Source organism: Pseudopodoces humilis, chromosome 11 (assembly GCF_049639895.1).
Source record: "Pseudopodoces humilis isolate 2021_Gansu_Grassland_sample_001 chromosome 11, ASM4963989v1, whole genome shotgun sequence".
Lineage (NCBI taxonomy): Eukaryota > Metazoa > Chordata > Aves > Passeriformes > Paridae > Pseudopodoces > Pseudopodoces humilis.
In genome coordinates this window covers 10,833,168-10,856,833 of record NC_142210.1, presented here as the reverse complement: position 1 = coordinate 10,856,833, position 23,666 = coordinate 10,833,168, and the positions used below count along the sequence as shown (strand labels likewise).

The 23,666-nt window shown below is 37.2% G+C and overlaps 2 protein-coding genes across 3 annotated transcripts in view; one reads left to right on the top strand and one right to left on the bottom strand.

The window, feature by feature from the left end:
- PCOLCE2 (procollagen C-endopeptidase enhancer 2) overlaps positions 1-6,180 on the top strand; it is a 25,306-nt gene extending 19,126 nt beyond the window's left edge. The window contains exons 8-9 of one of the 2 annotated variants that reach the window (XM_088060772.1): positions 1,480-1,647; positions 5,697-6,180. In XM_088060772.1, coding sequence (XP_087916898.1) covers positions 1,480-1,647; positions 5,697-5,719 — 191 coding nt within the window. In that variant the 3' untranslated portion in view covers positions 5,720-6,180. Of the gene's footprint in view, positions 1-1,479; positions 1,648-3,242; positions 3,803-5,696 lie in introns of those variants that run through there. The other variant, XM_014256110.2, reaches the window with a different exon arrangement.
- Positions 6,168-23,666, bottom strand: TRPC1 (transient receptor potential cation channel subfamily C member 1). Its single transcript, XM_005527067.3, has 13 exons — positions 23,425-23,666; positions 22,049-22,203; positions 20,739-20,840; positions 19,724-19,926; positions 18,486-18,617; positions 17,120-17,315; positions 15,770-16,106; positions 14,841-14,980; positions 12,713-12,856; positions 10,007-10,182; positions 9,654-9,855; positions 8,928-9,122; positions 6,168-8,102 (listed from the first exon to the last, which is right to left on the bottom strand). The coding sequence occupies exons 1-13, from the start codon at positions 23,558-23,560 to the stop codon at positions 7,875-7,877; spliced, it is 2,346 nt and encodes a 781-aa protein (XP_005527124.1). The 5' UTR covers positions 23,561-23,666; the 3' UTR covers positions 6,168-7,874.

Here is a 23,666-nt window from a genome sequence, read left to right as displayed (position 1 = left end):
TGATCTACTCAGTTATGTGTCAGGGTATTTTCCCTTTTTAATAGTGCAATCATTTTTTTAATCCCCTATAACATGCCTGGCAACTTGATGGGAAAACTCCCTGCCACCACCCTTTTTTCATTTTAAGCTGACTCACTCTTACTGCACTCTAATCCCATGAGGTTTGAGGAAATCTGAGGGCTTGGAGGGCAGCTTTATCCGAGGTGCCCAAGCAGCAGTGGCTGCACCCTGAGGCAGGGTTCACTCAGGGCAGCCCCTCCATGAGGGCTGACCACCTGTACCACTACAGGCTGGTCCAGCACAAAAAGAAACAGGTAGGGACAAAACCCAAACCATAATTGGTCTCCTCTTACTGACCACACCTCATCTCTTATGGCTCATGGTAAATGATACTATATAAAGCTTGTTTTTTCCCTCTAGCATCACAGTAATAAATCACATTCTTCTCTCCCATCTTCTGTCAAATATTTGACATTTTTAAAGTCTTTTCTGTGACAGGAGTGAGAATAAAAATACTTTATATGCTACTGTGAATGCAAGCATATCCTAAGGAAAGAACAGGAAGTCTGTTGTTCACAGAATATGATTTATTCTATTTGCAGACTTTATGATTTTAGGAAATAACAACTATTTCTCTTTCATCACACATTTAATTTTCTTGTTTCTAGAAATATAGCTGCAATACCGAGCACTTTAACATCCACAGTTCTCTCCTGATTGAACTGGAACATTCTATTTAATTAAAAACTCCATGTTAAAGGAAGATAATGTACAAATTTACAAAATCCCAAGATGTGAATTATGCAGTTTTGTAAAATAAATCTCACTGTACATACTTGATAATTGAAGATTGAATTTATCCTAGGATAGAACTGAAAAAGATGACCTGAGAAGAAACCAAATTGTTAATACCAATTACCATTTCCTTTTGATAAATAAAGATGGCTTACCAGTTTAGTCATCCTAGGGAAAAGAAAGTATCTTGATTTTCATACTGAGAGGTCTTTGGGACATAGGATGGTCAAATCTGAAACTACATTCAGCTGAAATAAGTAAGTTTGTATCAGGCCTCAAACAGATCAAAATCTAGTTCTTAGGGCATTAACTATTCCTGCTACTCACCTGGGAGTGTCAGAGAGCTGGAAATTCAGATTTTGGCTAAAATATTTTCAGTTCAGCTTCTCCAGTATTTGAAAATGACTCATTAAAAGTAGTATCAAATTGTACTGTTTAATGGAAATCAGAGAACTGGGCTTACACGAGACTGACACATTGTAGAACAATTTCATATTTGGTGCCACCAAAATTTGACAGTAGTGAATTATTAGCAGTGATACTCCTATTTTTAGTAAGTGTTCCCAGTACTGTTTGTTTCCTTATTAGGGACTAATGTACTTAATAAGTTTTTATAATGCCTCAAAATTTATGTCTAAAAACAATAAAAATGTACCAAATGTATCAAGTGTTTTTTTCTTCTAGTAATAACTGGAACTGTAATCACAGCAGTAACGCGGGCTGGCAGTCTGCATGCAACAATATCCATCATTAATGTATATAAGGAGGGAAATTTAGCAATCCAACAAGCTGGCAAGAACATGAGTGCCAAGATTCTTGTTACGTGTAAGCAGTGTCCTCTCATGAGGAGAGGTAAGTACACAGTAATAACTGCTTTGTGTGTTTATAAAAGATAACAATTAAAAAACTATTTGAAATATAGCCACAAAAATCAATAAAATTGCCATGTTTTTTTCCTATAATCAGCAGTTAGAATTATAATCAATTTAATATAACCAGTAATCCAGGTCTGTTCTACTGGAAGAGGATGAGGTTCATGTAGACTAGAGTTTGAAAAACTTTTTTCTCTAAAAGCCACGTGATGCAAGATAAAAATCTGATTTGGGTCTCTCAAATGAAGCTAAGATAGACTTTGTGTTTACATGTGTATATTTTAGAGCTAGTTTTTATACACAGTTGTTTAGAAGGGAAAGACAACAGCCTGCTAAACCTAGAAGAGCAGTACCTCACAGGAAATGGCAGAAATCAACAACTTCCACTGTTGTGTATCTCCTGAATGTATTTACAGCTTTACAGAAATACTCATAGTATTAAGCCCACTTTATAAGTACAAACACCCAGTACTGCTAAAAACTACCTTAAATAACATAATACAGAGATCAACCTACACAAATTCCAGTTAATTGTGGTAAGGGTATTGAAAGAAATATTGAGAGTATTTTTAATTGAAGTAACTAAGTGAAAAATAAAACTGTTTTTAGCTTTGCCTCATAAGTAAACAGGTAGAGCACGAGAACATAAACAAAGCCATAGCAGGAAACAGTCAAAATGATTTAATAAGCATCAAAAAAACCCTGATATTATTCCAGGTACTACTAGTGCTTAAGCATATTAACTCAAAGTGGACAGTAAAAAAGTGAAAAATCATGATCAGAAATTAGCTTTTGCCTTTAGCTATCTGAAAACTACACATTGGGAGACATAATAATGTCCTTGTTGGAACAAACCGTATCCTTTTAGGCAGACTTCTGGCTCCAAACCACACACTTCTGTTTCTCATCCTAAATCTCAATTAATTATTTAAGAACCATTACTTAATATCTGAACTTTTCTGTTTATATCCCTGTGATACCATTCCTTCCAGCCCAAGACCTTGCAAATCCCCCACCCTTCTCAGGTATAAAATATGCAGTTCCAATTGAATTGTCCAAAGCCAGTTCTTACCACTCATTAAGTCCACTTTGCCTGAATGCTTCTGTATATATCTATAAAATATTTACATCTCTGGGGAGGGAAAGGGAATGAAAAGATTTAAGGGCATTATCACTTAAGGGCATTAACCTACAAGCTGATCAAATGTGAAAATATTCAAAAGTAAGGAGACATATTCCACCCTGGGTGTCAGTGGCTAGGTTATCCAATGTGGATAGGCACTTCTAGTGCCTCTCAGATTCACTTCACAGTCCATATTTAAAGACTATCCCCTATACATTTAATTATGTAGTAGACATTTCGCTGTGCATCTGCTTGATTTTTATGTAGCTTGTAGTGTAACAAGCATGGCAAAGATGGGTGAGGGAGTAAATGCTGCAGGTAGGTAGGAAGAAAAAAATGTTGGAAGGCATTGGTAACAAACGGTGAAATGAACAGAAACCACAGGCAAAGAACTATACTTCCCAAATGATGTCCCAGTTTTCTGTCTTGTAATCTCATTCTCTCCTTTCTAGGTTTAAATTACATCATCATGGGCCAGGTAGAAGAAGATGGTAGAGGCAAAGTCTTTCCCAACAGCTTTGTCATGAGTTTTAAGACTAAGAACTCAAAGATCCTAAATGCCTTGAAAAACAAAACATGTCAAAATTGAACTCTGCAGCTGCATTCTATCATATCTTGAAACATCTTTTTAACTTAGTGTAAGTCATGGAAATGCAACTGACTGCCAACAGTATGGCCACGCTGACCCTTCCTTCCCTCCTGTCCACACAAGCACACCTGGCACAAAGTGAAATCCATTACCTGTACAACATGAGAACAGACCCTCCTGAGGCTGAAAGCCCAAGATTTGCAGCACAGCCATCTGATCTCAAACATATAAATTCCAATTACTTGGAAGATGTTAATTTATAACTGTCCAATTTTTTAAGGAGTTCTTTACATAAAATAAGAATTCTAAGTGCAATATTTATAGCAACTCAGTTTAACTTAGCTTTTTCTCTAAAGTTGTTTTATTACATGGATTTCTGCATTATTATCAGTGCTTAATAAAATATTTTAAGATTAAATCATACACCAACTAGTTATTCATTATTTATAAAGTGGGGCAGCTAAATATAGAAACTAGTTTTTGATCATTTACAAGCTTTTGATGGTTTGGGCCTTGCACATTGTAAATGACTTACACTTTCTTGCTGATTAAGGGTCTGATTTTCCTTACATGAAGTCAGTGAATCATTGATCTGAACAGGAACTCTTCAAAGAATTAGACTGTAAAGCAGCACCACACTTTTCTCCACTGATGACTATCTACTTAGTAAATGTCACTATTAAGTTCTGTAGGGTAATGAGGTAGAGGAAGGTAGGAATTAATTTAGCGATGGTAAGGTGCATATAGAATCTAAGATCCCTTTAAGTAGTTTTTTTCCTTGTATGTAAATACCAGACCAGAGTTCTTGGGATAATCTGTGACCACAGGCAGGAAACGAATGAAGTACACAGTCCCTACTGGAAGTACTCATTGCTTGTTCCATCAGGGGAATGCAGATTGCCATTCTCCTCTTTGATGGATTCTCACACGTGATGCCAAGAGGCACTGCCACAGTGCAGCTCGGCAGCACGGCAGCCTCTCTCCCAAAGACTTCATGGGTAGCTGGGCTGGGGACAAAAGGATCAGAGGGGGGCACAGAGGTACAAAGAGGCTGTGCTGGCAGCTCACATCCAACAGCTCAGTGCTGCACCACACTTCAAAGATTGCATTGCCTGACTGACCAAACCAAACAGCGTTCTCTGTGGAACCAACAGCAACATTTGTTTGCAAAGCAGATGTAGTTTTATAATTTTAAAACTTTTAAATTGGAATTCTAATTTTCCAGCATTAGTTCCTATGCAGACTAAGGGACTTTATGCACAGTGCTCTCTGCATTTCTTGGCAGCAGCCTGGGGAAAAGCAATGTGGAAATCATGCTCAGAGCTGTCTTGAACTACAACAATCTATTTTTATTAATGGTGACATGCCCATCTGTCATGCAGCTTTTTTCAGTGAGGCAAGAAAGGTCTGGCAGCTTACTCATCATCTGCCAAATGGAAGGTAGGGAGAGCTCCTGCTTGCTCTTCTCGACACTCCCTTTACACCAGTTCCTTTCCCAAATAAAAGGCAGCAGTAGGCCTGAAACAGGGAACAGAGGAACATGGAGCAGTGCCATTTTTCTCAGGTAAGAGTTGGTTATAAAACACAGGTAATAACTGTTGCAAGTTTTTAAACCCAGTTTGTAGTGACTGTAAACTTCAAACATTTGAAATGCAACTTGAAGCCAAACAGAATCAAAATTATCTAATCATCATTTCTGAAATAATTTCTACAGAAATAACAACACCATAGTTGAGCAAGAGTGTAAATTAAGCTGACTTTCAGTAATCAGAGATTTTGACCTTCCTGCTCCAAATGCAGGCATGAACATTTTCATCTCAATTTTTCATTTATCAAGGAAAGATAAAACTGATATTAATATGAAAGGGAAGAAAAAACCTTTTCCAGTTATCTCAAAAACTCAATCCTTTCACAACTTGCAGAAAAATTACATGGAAGCGTAATTACATGTGTACTTACAGGTGTAAGTACAGGAAACTCGGAATCCTATGGCCAAGTAAACGCCAGGCCAGCTTCTCCGCTTTTTTTTTTTTAATATGTAAAACTTTGGTTCTGAGCCTGTCTAGAACTATTCTGTGAGTGTGCACAAGGGAGACCTTGGAACAGCCAGTATTAAACTGCCAAAGCAATAGCATGTTTAACACATGCCAACTAGAAGAATCTAAATGATGAGACAAAATTGAGTATGGAGCACTTGGTACTGATTAGTAGCCAAGTAGATTGGAAGAGCACAGCAGCTTTCAAATAAAACAGAGATGTATAGCGTCATATAACTGAGGTATGGCAGAGAACAAACTCTTTCTCTCTCATTCTGCAGGTTTCTATTTCAGTGACAAGTAAAAACTCTGGAACTCCCAATCCAAAACCCCCGAGAGCCTTGAAGTGCAACAGTTCTTCCTAAGGCCATCTACGCTGCAGTAGAACACAGTGCCTCAAGACACTGACCAAGCTAGCTCTGATGGACTCTGCTCAATGTAGGAAAAGCACTCATAAATAGCTCCATTAGCTCCTTCATTCGTACTGTCAAGACCCCCAGGTTTCCAGAACTAACCATCCCAGTGCCAAACGGCTGATGTGCATCTAGGATCACCCCAGCTGGTCTGGAACCAGCCTCACTTCATGGCACTGCGTGAAGCCACTTCAATGAACCTAACAGGATGGGTGCAGAAGGACAAAGGCATTAATACCAGCTACTTTCCTTAAACCTATTAGCTCAACATGACAAAGAAAATACTTGTGTGGTAACTGATATAAAGTGTTTTTAATATGACAAATATTAATACAACCATATTTTTCAAAGAGCTTTTATTTGCTTCCTTTCTTGAATATACATAACATACACAGCACATAGTTTTTATGTTGGTGCATTACTCAAACATGAGGTCTCAGTCCAAATACAGAACTCAGTGATTCTCTTTGCTTTGAGCCAGGAGGTTAACTTTCTATTCCCATGAAAAGACAACATGTATCATAATCCCTCTATACTCCAGCACTTCTGGAAGCAGACTATTAAAACCTAGTTCAGAAATACATAATTTCATAGTACGGAAAATATATTACCTTTACAAGAAAGAGTTTTATAAGAATTCCTTCAAAAAAGTAAACATTCATGTAAGCCCCCACTCTGTCAATCTCCCAAAATCAACTGTAGTCAAAGACCACAATGGCTACCTGCGCGTTCCGGACACGCGACCATTTCAGAAGAGGACCATCATAACAGTAAAACTGTCAATCAATCCTTTAGCTGTCATAAATATACTTACTTTGTAATTAAAAATACAGGAATCTCACATTTCTGAATTACAGTTTTTCAGCTGGAATTATATATAAGCATATAAAGCCATATAGGACCCTCTAGCACAGAAAATCCACAAAGCCCTTACTGTCCATTGTAAGCAAAATCAGATAAACTATTTTCACAAAACACAGTATACCTGACGTAAAAATAAAATGTCTAGCTTGGCAACAATTTTGGTAAAAAAAAGTAAAAAAGAAAACCAAATTTAAAGTAGGATCTGTAAAACCTGTGTCAAGCAGACCCTTCTAAAGTACATCACTCCAATGACAAGACACAATGACCTCACAGAAAGAAGAGTAGAATGGTTTACAGGAATTGTTCAGCACTGCATATAGCACTCATGTGCTCCACTTCATTTTCATGAAATCATAGGTTTTAATAATTCAAATAATTTATCTAGATTTTAAAAACCCAAGACACTAAAAACTAAATGTTCACAGATTAATTTTTAAATTTTGTTTCCAATCCTAACATGTATATTAAAATGTACTATTGAGGCACTGCTGAAAAATCCAAGCAGGGTAAGATTGTCTTACACATAACCATAAACATTCAAGAAATGGTTGGTCTATTTTGTGTTCAAAATGTCAGTGTTCCCACAAAAGTGAAAAGTCTTGATGATTTAATTTGCTGTATTCTATAAATGTTGGTTTACAGTCAGTGTTAACATACAAAACTAGAACTGCCTCTTTCAGAGCCATACAGTCTTCACATGCACTGTAACCTACAGTCATAAATAATTTCCAACTGTGCTGGAAATTTTCTATTATTCTTTATCTGACTTCTCTATTAAAAATAAACAGGCTGGATTTTTATTTTAAAAAAACCTATCTTCTCCCACAACTTGAAAAACAAGTATCAAAAACGAACAAACAGCAAAAATAGAAGAAAGAAACACGTTGTGCTAGTTATGAAGCTCTAACACCTGACAGCCACAGACAGTCTGAGGAACATTTAAAAAACTCCTATATACAAATTTTATATATATACCAAGATTAAGAGGTTAACAAAATTAGTGTATCTGTTTTTGCATTCATTTTGACCACTTGGGCACTGAGCTGCAACTCATGCAAACGCATTTTCAAATGTACTTTTGTGCAATAATCTTCTTATCTATATGATCTGGCAACAGAATTAGGTCAACACTTTCACCTGTGGGTATCTAAAAGCACACACCTTTTGTTTGGAAGTTAGGCCTTAGTTTCTTGGATAAAACATAGCATACTTAGAAGTTCGAAAGCCAAGCAGGTCTCTCATTTCATTCCGGAATTTTGACAAGTCCTGCCGCAGTTCATTGAGGTTTTCCACTGTGGCCTGATCCGTACTTTGCATTTTCTGCCTCATGGAAGTCAAGTAACGGTGGACTAAGCAACACATTACCTTTTGGTAATTCTCATCTCTCTTCTGCTTCAGATTTCTCCATTCCTTTAAACAAACATAACATATTTACCATGGAAGTGATTTTGAGCCCTAAAGCCTTTATACAATTCCACAGAGAAGAAACAGGAACAAAGTAACAAAGCTATTTTTAAATACATCCTGATGTACACAAATATGCACTGGACATAAATTGTCCACAAAATCCAAATTAGATCATAATCTGCTGTACCAGTAAAAGTGAAAATTTTTATTACCTGGCTTGGTAATTGTTCTGTGATCAATCAAGAGTTCCATAACCCTAAATGCCTCTCAGTGCAAATTCCATAAACTGCTTAAATTTGTTTATTTCATGTTATTTTTGTCAGCAAGAAGATGCAAAATTAGTATGCAAAATTGTGGGGTACAAAAAAATGTTTATAAAATAAACAAAAAAATCCCTTCCCTAACAATGAGAGCCTTCAGTGATCTTTTTTGGTTATTTATTCTGACACTTCTGTAATATGTTTAAAACCAATTACCTTCACCAAAGAATATTCTAACCTCACCATTTTTGAGATTAGCACATACTTCCTTGAGGTTTCTATGTTTTTTCATTCAATCAAAGCTTTTTTTTTTAGACTATTTCTGGGGGAATTGGGGGTTGGAGAGAAGTGGGTTGAAATTCCGAAACCAGAAAGTCAATAAAACCTTACTTAAGTAGAAATAAGTAACACTTATTTATCTTGGATACAACACACATTATTCTGTAGTTCCTATTTATCTTAGCAGCATTCACCTTCTGACAGGCAGCATGCAGCAATCTGCATTTTCATTTCAGCAAGCAGCACCTTTCCAGCTGCAGAGCCCAGAGCTTGCCCAATCATTCCTCACCTTGAGGCTGTTCTGACGTTTCACTTTGCCACTTGATGTATGAGAGCAGATCCATTTACTGAGGCTGTTGAAAAGGTAACAAATAGTCTTGGGAGAGGGTATAACGTTGAAAGGTGGAGGGAGCGTGCATTTATCATCGAAGTAGCTAAGCCAAAGCTTGGCACGAGCAAACTTCCACTCCTTATCTTCATGATTCTAAATCATCAGAAACATTAACAGAGAAGAGAAGCAGAAATATTAATAGGTTATTTTGTAAGTTTAATTTTCTCATACATGAAAAACTGACCATTATTTAATTTTGATTATACAGCATTTTAATAGGTATATTACAGAATATTTTAATAGGTTTGCTTGAATATTCTAATATTGAATACTGAAAATAAGTACATCTTTCTTCAATTCCCTATATAATCTGGTATAAAATTCAGAAGGTATAACCCCAGATTAAATGCTAAAGCACCACACATATCAAAACCAGCACTTTAACAGCCATTGTATCAAGAAAGGCATCAGTTCCCAGTGGGCCAAAGCCCTGCACAAATTCAACATGGAAAATAAATATTTTTTTAGTTAAAGTAAATAAAAACTTCTTATTTGAAGGAAAAATATGAACTCACTGACAGAGCTCATCCATGAGACCTATAGATCATGACTTTACACATCATAGGAAGAAACTTGTAAAATCCAAAGATACAGGTAATTGGTAATTAATCAGACACCACTTACTGCAATCAGCTGAAAACTTTTGTGAAGCATTGCCACAAGGAGTTTAGTTAATACTATCACAACCACCACGTTGTAGGTCCCAACAATAACAGCACCCACAAAAGACTGTAATTCTTCACCATAGCTAAAACGTGTCACAAAGATTGCGACATGTGCCAGGGAGAATATGTACCAGAAGAGAGCAAAACATGTACCAATAAACCTACAAAAACACAGAAAAATATCTGGTTAGGTAAACCTAACACCAGAAGTGTTTACTGTAAATTCAAGATCAGTGAAAAAATCCAGTTCTGTTTAATTACTAGGGATTAAAGGCTAAAACAACACAGTTATTTTATAGATCTCAAACTCACGAATGGAACGTGTCATTGCTCTGTTGTTCACAGAAAATGCCCGCACAGTCCTTTTCTTCATTTACAGTAAATCCTTTATCATAAAGTTGGGTCAATCCAATTGTGAATGAGAACAAGACAAGAAGAAACATGCCCAGAAATTTTCCAAAATCTTGTAGCATCTGGCCCATTGAAATCTGTGAAATAGATTTATTTCTAATTTTAGTAAAACATGTAGTTATTTTTATTTGTATGGTTTTCTTCAGCCTTTGATCAACAAAAAATCTATTTACATTTTAAATATTTAAGTTAAATTTTGATATGCTAAACAGACCTTAAGGTCAGAAGATAACCTTGTACTGTTTTTCAGAGAAAATTCTAGATATTAAAAAGAATATGTAAGTAATTTTAACATTGCCTGGAAAATTAATATCATCCTAATAACCACAAGAAATAGTATGTACACCTTGTTATTTATTTGCAATACCAATGGTAATAAGGAACTCACAGGTCAGCAGACAAAATCAGTAAATGAAATGCATTTGAACATAAATGCCATTATAGAAAAGAAAAACTTAGAAGAACACTGAATTAATCAAAACATTTGGAATAATTTATCACTAATAAAAATAAAAGTACTATACAAAAGCCCATCTGCAGAATACAAAATTAGTTCACTGTATATTTTATGTATGATTTCAAATAAACAAGTGTGTAGGCACACAGAAATTGAAGGATAAAGCATACAAGGTATGACAGTAAATTCAGATTCCAATTCAAAATATCCTATACAGAACTTTGCAGCATAAGAAATACAGCACCTTTAAAAAAAACAGTCATATGCTTGTGATTTTTTCCAACACAGGAAAGATCTTGATTTGCTTTTGACAAATTTTTACACAGACAAATCACAAACTGTTTATATAATTTAATTATCCTTCCTACAAACTTCTTCAGAACAGTGTACCATTATAAAGAATGCAAATAAATGTAATGTGGGATTAGGTGAATCTAATCTATATAAATCAGTGTGTGGAAAGCCTGGTCCTATAGGAATCAAATCATAGCCCAGAACTGTAACACAGTTGCCAGGTTTTGCAAGTACAGCTTTACTGGGAGATGAATTCCTGCTCCCTCCTTTGCTGCTGGAAACTCACCAAGTACCTCCTGCAGCACAGCACATTCAGAGTCTGTACAGTTTGCAGTGGTCATGGAGGTTCTGCAGCTGTGGGCAGAGCGCTGCACCAATCCTGTGCGTGTTTGGTCAGAGGATGACTGTACTCCCCATCAAACTGTTTCATCACATCCATCCCTTCAATGAAAAAAACCCAACCCAAATCCAAACAAAACATTTTCCCTTTAACACATGGTTCCAGCCAAGAGAGAGACAAAGTAAAGACAAAGAAACAGGAATGCACAGAAAGTTCAAACTTCACAAAACCGTTTTGTTTGGATGAGTGTAATAACCAATCCAAATGCCAGTTGCTTTCTTCATAGGTTCACGCTTTGTCTCTCTATTTACAATTTCTAAGCACTTAAAATGCAATTATCTCATCTAGGGAAGTACTATTTTACCTTCTGTTAATAATAAAATCCACCACACACAGCCAACCTACAAATCTGGATCGTAACAGGTTTTATTAGCCAATGAGTCAAGTAACTGAAAGCTTAAAAATAACTAAAAGCCAAGAGAACACAGTAGCTGCCTTCCCCCACCCCCCACTGTTGGGTTTCTATGCCATATTTGATTACCACCATCTGAACTTTGTGACCTACTTTCAGAAAATACTGTAAGAGTTGTTGCACCAGCCCTACTGGCCAGCAGTAAGAACGTAAGCTCCTGTACGCCTCTGAATGGGGTGACTGTTGACTGTTTTTATTTATTTGGAAAATTTCATAACACGGTCTCCTAATAAAAAACTTGTGAAAGATCTAGTACATAAATAAATATGCACATTAAACAGTGAATCTCTTTAAAATGTGGAGAGACTTCTGTGTTTAATCAATTTGTACAACCCTAATGCTTAATTCAATATCAAGACTTCAGTGTTTTTTTCAAAGTGTGCAAGTACATTTCCATTTAAAATGTATAACAGAAAATTACATAATTAAAATGTGGGAGCTTTTAGTGTCATCATTACTGAAAGGCTCCAACAAATACCAAGCAAGAAGAAACCTGTTCTCCCTTCTTATAACTGCCAATATATAGGTGAGTATTTCAATACTCTTGAGAGATTTATATTTTTCAAACAAAAGCAATTTACACAACTCAAGGTGCAGCTTCAATGAGATCACAGACATAAACAGAAAGCCTTTTGATTACTCGTCCTTGCTACACTTATATGCTACTTACTCATATATAAGAAGCTAAGGCAATTATTTGCATAAAACTTTACAGGAAGAACCTGATCCCTATACTATCCAAACTGTGAAAACTTAGGCATTATGTTAAGCTTAAAACAGATCAAAACAAAAAAGCAGGATAGGTACAGCTATCACGGAAAAATACGTTAACTGAACTACACAAGGTCTTTGACTCTTTTTCTTACCTTTTCCCCTTTGAATCAGTATGTTTCACTCAAGAGATTAAAAAAAAACCAAACTTCAATGCAGTATCATTTCTTTCTACTTTTCAGTTTCTTACTTTCAACATTTTTTTCCTATTTTCAATAAAACTCTTGATAGCAAGTTCGGTTTAGTATTTTTTCAAAACGTAATGATATTCACCTGGAGTGGTCCCAGAATGGAGCTGGTTGTGTACATGAAGAAGAGACGCAGGTAACTAAGAACATTGGCAAAGGCAAAAAGACCTTCTGCCACTAGGGTAGGATGGAATGCATCCCAGTCCTTCCTTTCAGCATAATCATGAAACTACGACATAAAAAAGGACAAGTTGAGATCACTAACATTATAAATACAGAAATGTACCCATACACCTCTACTTCTACTTCCAAAACAGGCAAGAGCATAAAAGAAATTAACACGTATCATATCACGTGTCATACCTCTTTCAAGCAAAGGCATTTTAAAAGCCATTAAAGAGGGAGACAGAAATCAGTCAATTTAAATTCAACACCTAACTCTGCCACTCACTCTTTCAAACCATTTATTCCCCTGTCCTGCTTTCACTTCTACTCTGTTTTGCACGGTCTATTGAAACAGGGACTTGGGCACTTCATAAATATGTGCACTGCCTTGTACAATAGGCCTCAGTCAAAAATAACACTGAGATGCTACAAAGAAAACCTATGTACATATGCAATTGTGATGTGGTGACAGCTGATTTGAACCAGTTTTGGAAAGACTTAAAACTTGGGGTTTCTTCAGTGGATTTTATGAGTGGCTAGAGAGAATGGGAGTCACAGTTAAACTGCTGCTTGACACATTATCCACTAAGCACTACTTAGTGGACATTAAACTTTCTCAGGGAATATCCACAGATTCCTAACTTTTGGTTTGCCTGAAAAATTCAGCATTTATATTACCAGCTTCTTCTGTCTCAAAATGGACACTCAAAAACCAAGGAACAAAAAGTCTGCTGTACGAAGATGGCAAGAAATAGGCGTAAGTATTATGTAGCACACTGCATTTGCACGTGTACAAATCCTTCTGCTGCACAGACTCTTACCTCTTACAGTTTCAGGGTCTATAATGGACCTAAGATGCAAACTGAACATTTTTATTTGGTTTTCTATATGATTTATAAACTCTAAAAATAAATTTGGCCACATAAAAGGGGCCAACACCCATTATATGCCTATTGTATAGGACAGGAGTCCTGCATCTTCAAAAAGGTTACAATTTAAATAGGCAACAATGGGTCTTATCTCAGCAAAGGAACTACTACTAGAGACATGATGGTTGCAAAGCAAATGGCTGGGAAAGCAGCCCAATGTGGCATTCTCCCTCTATTTTTTTTCCAAGAAATGGAGCCTTCCTTTCCAAATGATTACTAGCCTCTGAATCAATGCTAGGATAGGGAAATGAGCCAAACACCAAGTTGAGAAGAACTCAACCAGTTTATTTTGCTCCCAACTGCCAGACAGCTGTCAACTTGCAGTTTTCAAGATACAATAATGGTGCTACTGCACTGGCTTTGATTTTGCTGTAATATTCACATTCAATTGGTCTGGCAGTTTGCCATGTGCTGTGTGTTTAACAACACATGCTACAGTATGGCAATGATAATTTTCAAAACTCGTATTTTCAATCAAATCCAGATGGCTTTTCAAAGAGACAAGACAAGGCTCCTCTATGGTCTCAGGGCTTTTATCCTTACTACCAAAGAAAACCCCAACCAAAAAAAACCCCACCAAAAAACCAATTAAAAATACACCAGTTATGACATTCGAGTATATGTAATCAAAAGCTAAATAAAACTTTCTGTAACAAAAATGCACTAGGCAAGCCAAACACAGAGAACACTGTTAGCTTTCTGCGTAGTACTGAATGGAATCGGTGAAGCACAAATGCCCAATCTGATGAGGTGCATTTCCCTAAACAAAAATCAAGCCATTTGGAAGACCAGTTAGTTTTCACAAGGAAGACAGCAGCTCTGTTTGGGGTTTCCAGGTTTTCTAACTCCCATTTGCTTGATCAACTATGCTTTGAAGACCAAGGTGCAATAAGACCTGAGGTCCCGACACCTCCATGGCCCATACCCACAGAGCATTGAAGCCTAAAGCCTACACTGCACCCCATCATAGGCTACTACTAATGTCCACTTAACCACAACACCCTACTTCTAACATACCACGTGTAACACATCTTCAGGTATTTTCCAGCAATGTACTAAAATCGTACTTGCTCAGTCAGCCCCAGAGGAGCTTTTGGATCTATTAAGATTGGTGCTCACCTTGTTATGGGCAACAACTTTGAGGGCAAAAGTTGCCAAATACAGGGAATTCATGACAAAACTAAGCTGATTGCGGGATTCTTCTAAAAAATCTTCTAAACCATCATACCAGAGCCTCTTAACATCTGACCACACCATTCCTGCAGGAAAATAATAAAACCCAGGAAAGTGAAGCCATTGTACTGAACAGGTAATACTTTACATTTGATCATCATGTATTTTACACTGAATTGGTTACAGAATCAGTAAATTGAAATGCAGAAGATGATATTTACACACACAAGACCTGGAGCTCTGTTGTTTTATTTTCCCATGGAAGACATCTGTATTCATGATTTTGAAAGTTTATCTAGAACAACACAAAATTACTTAGATAAAAACTGGGTTGTTTTTACTATGTCACTGGTTTTTGTAAGTCCAATGAAACTAATTATACATATCTAATTATCTTACATTAAGGAAGGTAAATTTTAATGTAAAAACAATTGCATGCCAGACAACCAAAAACAAGGTAAAAGTTACGAACTTTCAACCAAAAGTTCTTGAGGACTCAACAAAAATGATACCTGTGCTCCCTCTGCTGCATCAACGAGAAGTGACATGCAGCCTCTCTGGTACAATTATAATAATTGATGACAATGACATAGAGAAATAGAAAACCATAACATGGGAAAAAAATATTTGCTTTTGTGTTTTGAAACAAGCATGAGGTAAATGCCCTCTTCTCTTAGACTAAGATGGAGCATGCATACATAAACGTAACATACACTTTTATCTTGAAACCACATACCAACTGTGCAGCAAGTCCAGATTTTGTTATTAACTACTCTTCCAATCAAGCATTACAGAACTGGTCACAAAAGACTGAGTTATTAGTGGCAATTTTTCATATATATTCAGCAACTGTCATTCACTCAAATCATACCTACCAATAAGCCATATTATCAGAAGATAGTCTATTCTCTCAAGGGCTGGTCCCATTGTATTCTTCTTATTCTCATTGTAGACAAGGGAGTACAAATTAAGTAGTAACAGAAATGTGAAATATGAAGCTCCGTGAATAATAAACTTCATAAAAGGAGTGTGAATTATTCGACCTACTCGAGATTTAGGAGCTAACAAGTAACACAGGGACAGAACTGGCCAGAAAATGCCAACCATCAGAACAGTCAGGATCTTCTTGCAAGTGTGCTTGCGCCGATAGCCGGCCATCTGCCCGAACCACACTGTGTTGAGAAACTGCTGGCAGTTGGACTGGGCAACAAACTGGGGGGGAAGGAGTGGGAGAAACAAACAAGGAATCACTCTCAGGTTTCATAACACACATTAATAAGTTGCATTCAAATTAATTTTCTAACTATATGTATACCACACAAAAAAAGTTGTTATTTTCCAAGCCCTGTAGTAAAAGCAAGCTATGCTCAAACCCAGAGGAACACCAAAATACTTCAATGTGCTTGATGAATACAGGCCAGAAATGTGTAATGCTGGCTGTGGGGCATTCCAGAACTACAGTTTAGGACTTTTAAATGCTATATATTTCAACAGTTTCCCAAACAGTTTAAGCCTAGACATGTAGAACAGACAGAATTATATAATTCCTTTTCCAAATGCTAACTAAAAATGGATTTTGCACGAAAAGGAAACTTTCACTCTGTCCTTGGTCCTTATACTAGAATCCCACAAATACCCATTTGACTTCCAGCACAGAGAACTAGAGTTATAATTTATGAAGGGACAAAAATGACAATAATCTACTGCATGGACAAAGTTGCATACTGATGTCATAGAAAGTGCTGCTATTCTGGAACAGAGGGGCTATTGAGTTATAGCAGCACAGGTCCAATCTAATTACTGAACAGCATAGGCAAGGCCTGAGACAAAGCTAAACAGTTAATGACCAGTGAGAAGATGATAAATCATGTTTGGCACCTAAGGATCCATGCCTCTCTAGGCAAGGATTTAATGAGAAACTGAATAAATAATTACCACTACCAGAGCTGTTCATAAAAAAGCAGTAGCCTATACTCCAATACAAAAAATACTACATTCATCCCCATAGTAAGCACTGAAGAATCACTCAGTATCTTGCAGCATGCCTGTTCACATACTGATACCTGTTTACTACCATCTCTTCTGTAACTCCTGCAAATTGATTTCCGCTTCTGTGGAGAGGCAGTGGCAGAAGAGCCACTTCTTTCCAGAGGCAGAACAACAAAGTAATTAATTACTAGCAAAATATGATATGGAGAGTATATCAAGTTACTGCAAAGACAAACCTCTTTTTGATTATACTTGATTGCAAGTTTTAAGCGGCTTAAGTTCATCCTCTCTTCCAACAATCCTCGCTTGTCTACATGTTCATCACTGGAGGTGTGATTCAGAATGACTTCCAGCTCCCGGGAATTCCGTGCTTGTGCAAGTAAATCTTTAGCAAAGGTTTTGCACTGTTGAGCGAGCTCCTCATAATCATTTCTGAAACACACAGGAGCAGTAGGTACTATTACACTGGTCCTGTATTTTCCATTCAATCATGAACTAGCAATTTTTGGCTGGGATTGCATGTTATGTTAGGATAAATTAAAAGAAACCACCCCAGAAGTCCTGCGTCAATGTCCAAGCATTCCTAAAACAGCTCTGAGTAGTTTTCACCATGTAACACGACAATTCCATTTCTGTTTAGTTTGCAGATCACTAAAGAAAATCTGGCAAACAGACTTACAGTATACAAACTCTTATGTCATGAGTTACATACACAGAGTTAAAGCTTAGGGTTATTTCCAGGACATGAGACAGTGTAGCTGTCACAAAATATGGCACTGGTAAGTAATCACCTGGACTTTCCAATGGGACAGGAAATTGTTTGGGGTTTTGCTTTACTCCTGTCATCTGAAAACTAAAGTCTATTCACTAAATATTATGTATTAATGTATTAAACACACAAAAAGAAACCACGATTTCCTTGTCTCACCTTGCACACAGCTCATTTTAATGCCAAGTTGTATCACAAAACTGCAAAAATTGAACTCTTATTAAGAAAGGCAGCTAAAATGCAGAAAATTGCCATGTTGTTCAGGAAAGTAGAATTTCAGCTTAGAATATAAATTCTAACTCTCACATTCTTGGAAAGCTTTGTGCTGGTAAATTACAAAATGGTAAAAGTCTGCATTGTTTAAGCATGAAATTACACTGAGCATTTGTTCATCATATAGAGCGTTTTCAGCATGAAACAACTCCCAACATGAGTCAGGTCAGTATAAACAAGGTGTTGCATATTTCTGCCCTGACAGAAAAGAAGTGCAGAGTACTACTGAGATATTGATATGGTTAATAGGTCTGTGATTTCCAAGTAAATTAGCATTTAGCATAATTTCTGTTTATTTTTGCAGAGTAGTGCTGAAATTTGAGCTGTTGGTGCAACCAGACATATTGAAATGTCTATACCTAAAAGGATTTAAAGTAATTAAACTGTCAAAATGACTACTAATGAGGCATGAATTATATTATGTAACTTATTATGTCTAATTATCAGTTTAAACACTCCACTTACAAAAAATTAAGAATAAACTTTTTCTAATGCATACGTATTTCTACACCTGTAATTTCATAAAAATATTAAAACTTATTTGTATTTTCAATTCCTACCTGAACTCAACTTCAACAAGGCTTAATTCTTTCAAGTCTGCACTAAGTTCAAAAGCTCTTAGAATTGGATCCTCCTCTGTCAACATTATTAAGGCAGGACTGGCCAAACACCGATAAATGTCAAGACGAAACCTGTGACAAAAGAACAGCAAACAAAATGAACCTGTTCCAAAAAGTTTTCCTAAGATGGGTAGCAGAAAGACAAAACAATTTGGTTAAAATCAGGCACTACAAGCATTAACTGTAGTATGTCATGGAAGATACATAACATATTTAGAGCCCCTAAGTACTCAAAACTGGCCAAACAGTTCCCTCTTTTCCTCACTATTTCCACTGCTATCAGTACATCAGCAAAAGTTCTAGATTAAATTAAGAGCTGCTGTCTCAAATATTTCTATTGTTTGTCTGCTTTGGATTCCCTGACATCTTTTCTCATACTGAAGCTAATGATATAGGGAATAGGATGGATACCAGAATGTGGCCTGTGGTAGCTCAATACCAAAAACTCAAATCCTCTCACTTCTCTTATTTTTTAGTATTTTGGATGCAGACTGAAGTAATTATGCAATAATTATTGTGCATTGTAATTGCAATACACTTATGATCTTTGAACTCTGTGATTTTTCATCCAAATTCTCTCATATTAAATTTTATTCAACCCTCAAATACATTCTCAAGTTAACCACATAAAATATTTACCAGATTGCTACATCTCTCTCCTCATTTGAATCTTTATTAAAAAGCTTTCTATTTTCAAAAATACTGAAGAAGAAAAAAAGAAAAAAAAAAAGAAAAAAATTGTCTTTCGTTTGCATTCATCAATGCATGCCACATAAACACTTTTAGAAACAGGATTGAAAATTATCCACTTCCTCATTCTGGCTCACAAACCCACAAGTATTAACTAACTTGAGAAAAATTGTATTTGCTTAGTCCCTATGGCCCCAAGCCAAAGGTAGCCAGAATGTTTGAGACAAGCCTGGTAGACTATAGTGACTATGCACAGTGACTAAAAGTATAAAACCAAAATGGAAAAAAGCCACTGCTTCCCACCAGCCTTCTGAGGCAGAACCCATCCCCAAGAACTACCATCTCTCACAATAAGAGCTACAATATATTAAAGGAATCCAGTCATAAACTTCACCCTAAAAACAAAAAGGAAACATACTAAATCTGACCCAGGCAATACCAGAGAATTAAGAATCTTTTTATTATGGCTTATGACCTCTAAGTCTTACCTGGAATGCCGCAGACTGTCTTTTTTGTTCTTGGCAGTGCACAGTGTGCACTCACAGCCCACAGCATGGGGTTTGGGTAATGATATGTCTTGCTTCAACAGCATGGTGAGAATTTCATAGTTGTTACGATGAGCAGCTAAAATTACTGGTGCTACATCCATGGTTGTTGAGTACTCTGGGTTCTGAATGCGCTCCATTAATTTCTGGAATAGAATGTATGAATTATCTGAATTTATTATCTACAGTTCTACTACATGTAAGGGGGTTTTTGACTGTTCAACCAAGAATTTCTCCTTCAAAATACTTTCAAATGTTTCATAACATGAACAGAAAGAAAAATATGTAACAACATTCAAACACCTGTCAGATAAATACTAAAAAAGAATAACAGACCCAGATACTTTTCTGGTTAATTTACATAGAAATACTGCCTTTTTTTCCTATGCACAATATTAGAAATTGTTATTTTGCTCTAGTTTGTGAAAAAATTATTGTATTTACTATTGAAGTGCAGAAAAAATATCCTGAACGTGCCACAGTTTCACAACACTTTATTCCTTCCCTGCCTCCACCTCCACTTTGTGCTTTCAGAAGTTCTTTGGTATTTAAGCATTGACAAGGTAAGCTTCAATTGCTTTATTTCAAGGTGAAGGTCTGATGTTTATAGATTTGTTCTGAAAATCTATGAAGCTTCAATGCATGAATAAACACATTATAAGTCAAGACTGCTTACTACCTTGCAAACAGACTATGAGAAATGATTTATAACCACTAGGTTTTTTCTTTTCTGAACTAGGCCTGCGTTTGCCAGGTATAATGCCACTGGATTCCTTAGGTAATAAAGCAAAAGAACGTATTTAATCTTTCAAGACAAAAGAAGTTACAAAAATAATAGCTGCTGTCCAGATTCTATCACCTTACGGGTGCAGAATTTAAGAATATTAAGAATTTAAGAATAAAAAAAGCAATAGCCTTCACAGCCCCAACCAAAAATCAAGGAATAACAACACTTAACCACAATGGTTGGTCTGGAGGATCGTTTTGGTCGGTGATTAAGTAGAATATCAACAGCTCCCACCACTTCTGAGTCAATAGCCACCAAAAGTGCATCCGAGGACTAGGTAAAGAAAACATATCATATGTGAAAACAGCAATAACTGAAACAGCACAAAGAGACAAACTCAAGCCAAACTGCATTTTTTTAACATATTCTTTAAACTTAATTTTAAAGTACTAAAATGATGTTCTGTATTATCATCAGGCATATGATCAGGATACAAATTCAGGTTGCCATTGCAGGAGTTCATATAGCATTAGTGACAATTTGCATTACTGCACCAATGGCAAAGGAATCAACTGAATAAATTAGTTTCCAGAAAAGATGATGCACAAGGCTTACAAAAATCAAGTTTAAGGACTCAGTTTACCAGGTTATTAGACAGATTAAAAGCAAATATTAGTGTAACACAGCTCAAGCATATGGGATACTTCAGCCCTACATTTCTAATTCTGGAGTACAGCTAGGAAAATAAGCTTTTTCCTTCTTGGCTGGTAACCAACCACTTCTGCACCTCCTATTATGCTGAGATAAGCAGCTTTCATTTTCCCTACAGATGATATTATTCTTGATTCATTTCCAAAAATTTAGATTTTTACTTAAAAAAATAAAAGAAAAAGACACAGCTTTTATTACTGCCACTAATTCAGGCAGGGAAAGCTTGTGGATTTATTCATGCCCAATATCAAACAATGTAACAAAACATGCTACTTTTCCCTACTTACATATTTAATCCATCAATTCTCCCACCAATAGCAGAGATGTTGCATACATTTAAAGTATTGCTGGTAGGAAACTGCCCTGCCATCAAGCACAGATCAGTTTCACTAGAAACTTGTCGAAGAAATGTTTGCCTTAACTTAATATCAAATAATAGAATAATTTTTCTGTGTTACCATTTAAAAAGTTAATACACTCTACAGCCGAAGGGATTTTCGCATTTTATACATTTTAATGAGGCACTCACACCGTGTACTTTTTTTCTTGAAGATAATGTATGCATTATATCAGCAGCAAGAGTAACATTTAAAATAAAACTCAAACTTGTTAATATTGTAGAAAATGTTACTTATACATTTGCCATGCCAAAATTCCACTAGAAAAATCAACTTGTGAGAAGAAACCACTTTCATAATTACTTTTTCTAATTTATTGGAAAAATAATTGAAATGCCTAAAAGGTATTCTTCATTTATGTCCAAATTCTGAAAGATTAACAAAGACGATACATGACTACACTGAACATTTTTAATAATGTGTGTTGGATACCTGGCAGCCATAATCTAAAAGCAGCTGTAGTATGTCCAAGTTTTCATTTTCAATGGTTATGGTAACAGCATTTCGCCCGAGCACATCCACACAATTTATGTTCATTTCACCTGAGCTGTTTTCCTCTAAGAGTTTTTTAACCATGTAATAGTCACCTGCAGAAGTAAGGTAGGGATATCACTTCATATTACAAAGCAATAAAAACATGTGATCATTTTAAGTACTAGCTACCATCACACAAGACACTATTCCACAGTAGACAACAGTAACTGGGTGTATCAGACAAGTCAAGGTAGATAAGCATTCTCTCATCAGAGAGAAAACAAAATATATTTCAAACCTCTCTTCAGGAAAGCATTAGACATATACTTTAATCCTCCCCTTTAGTTCCAGTCCTAAAAACAAACACGCACAAAATGATGGGTGCTTTTCAAAACTGTCTCTAGGGTAACAAATTACTTTGCAACACATAGGACTGTGACCAAGACAGATCTCAGCATAAAACACTTACAGAAATACATGCAGAATACAGTAAAATACATACCAAGAGTACTGAACCAGCTGTTATACAAATAACTGGGTTTTGTTACTTTTTTTGTTATGCATACTTTTAGCTCTATGAACCTCTGTTTATAGTTAAAGAGAGAAAGCCATTACTTCCTCTGATGTTCAGGACAGTCTGCAGAGGCAAATGCAAGGCATCCCACCACCGAGAGTCCCAGAGCAAAACTGCTAAGCTCGCTGGCGAATGCCACTGCAGAAATACCCTGTGGTTGTGAGCTAAGCTAAGCTCGGGGCCAGCACGCAGCTCTGCGTGCAAACACCCCAGCTCCTGCAGCCGTGTTTATGCCCCAAGCACGCAGAGCCGTGCAGCACATCATTAAAAGCATACCTCGGAGTCCAACGCTTCAGACCTTTAAAGATCAGTTTGATTTAAGGCCACGTTTCGATTCAAAGATACTTAAATATAGGTTTAAGCAAGTAGCATATTTCAAAAAGACAAATTTCTTCCCATCCGTCACCAATGGTGCAGATCACAGGATACTGGTCTCGCTTATCCTGGGGATGTCTAGGTAAGCCCCAATTTTACACCAGCTCTCTACTCAGAGACTTTTAACAGCGAACACCTCCCAGACAGCTCCGACACAAACCGAATGCCCTCAGGATGGCGGGAGAAGCCGGCCCCGCGCCTCCCTTCCCGTTCAGGGGCCGGCGGGAGGCGGCGGGCCCGGACCCCGCGGTGCCCCACGGCAGCCCACGGCGGGACCCGCAGCCCGGGCGAGGAGAGGGCACCGCAGGGCTGACACCCGGCCCGGGCCCTCGGAGCGAGCGGCCGAGAACTCAAGGGGGGCCGGGCGGGACGGCGGGGCCGGTACCTTTGTCGCAGGCCAGCAGGAAAAGCTTCTCGTCCAGCGTGGTCTCCTCCTTCACCTGCCGCACATCCTTCAGCGCCAGCAGCTTGTTGGGCGAGGCCGAGGCGGACGGGTCCGCGCTCTGGTACAGGGCGGCCATGGCTCCGCCAGGCCCATGCGGACCGGCCGGGGCGGTGTCGCGGCGCCCCCGCTGCCCCTCGGCACCGCCGGCGAGCGGGGCAGCGGCCCCGGCCAGCTCACGCCTG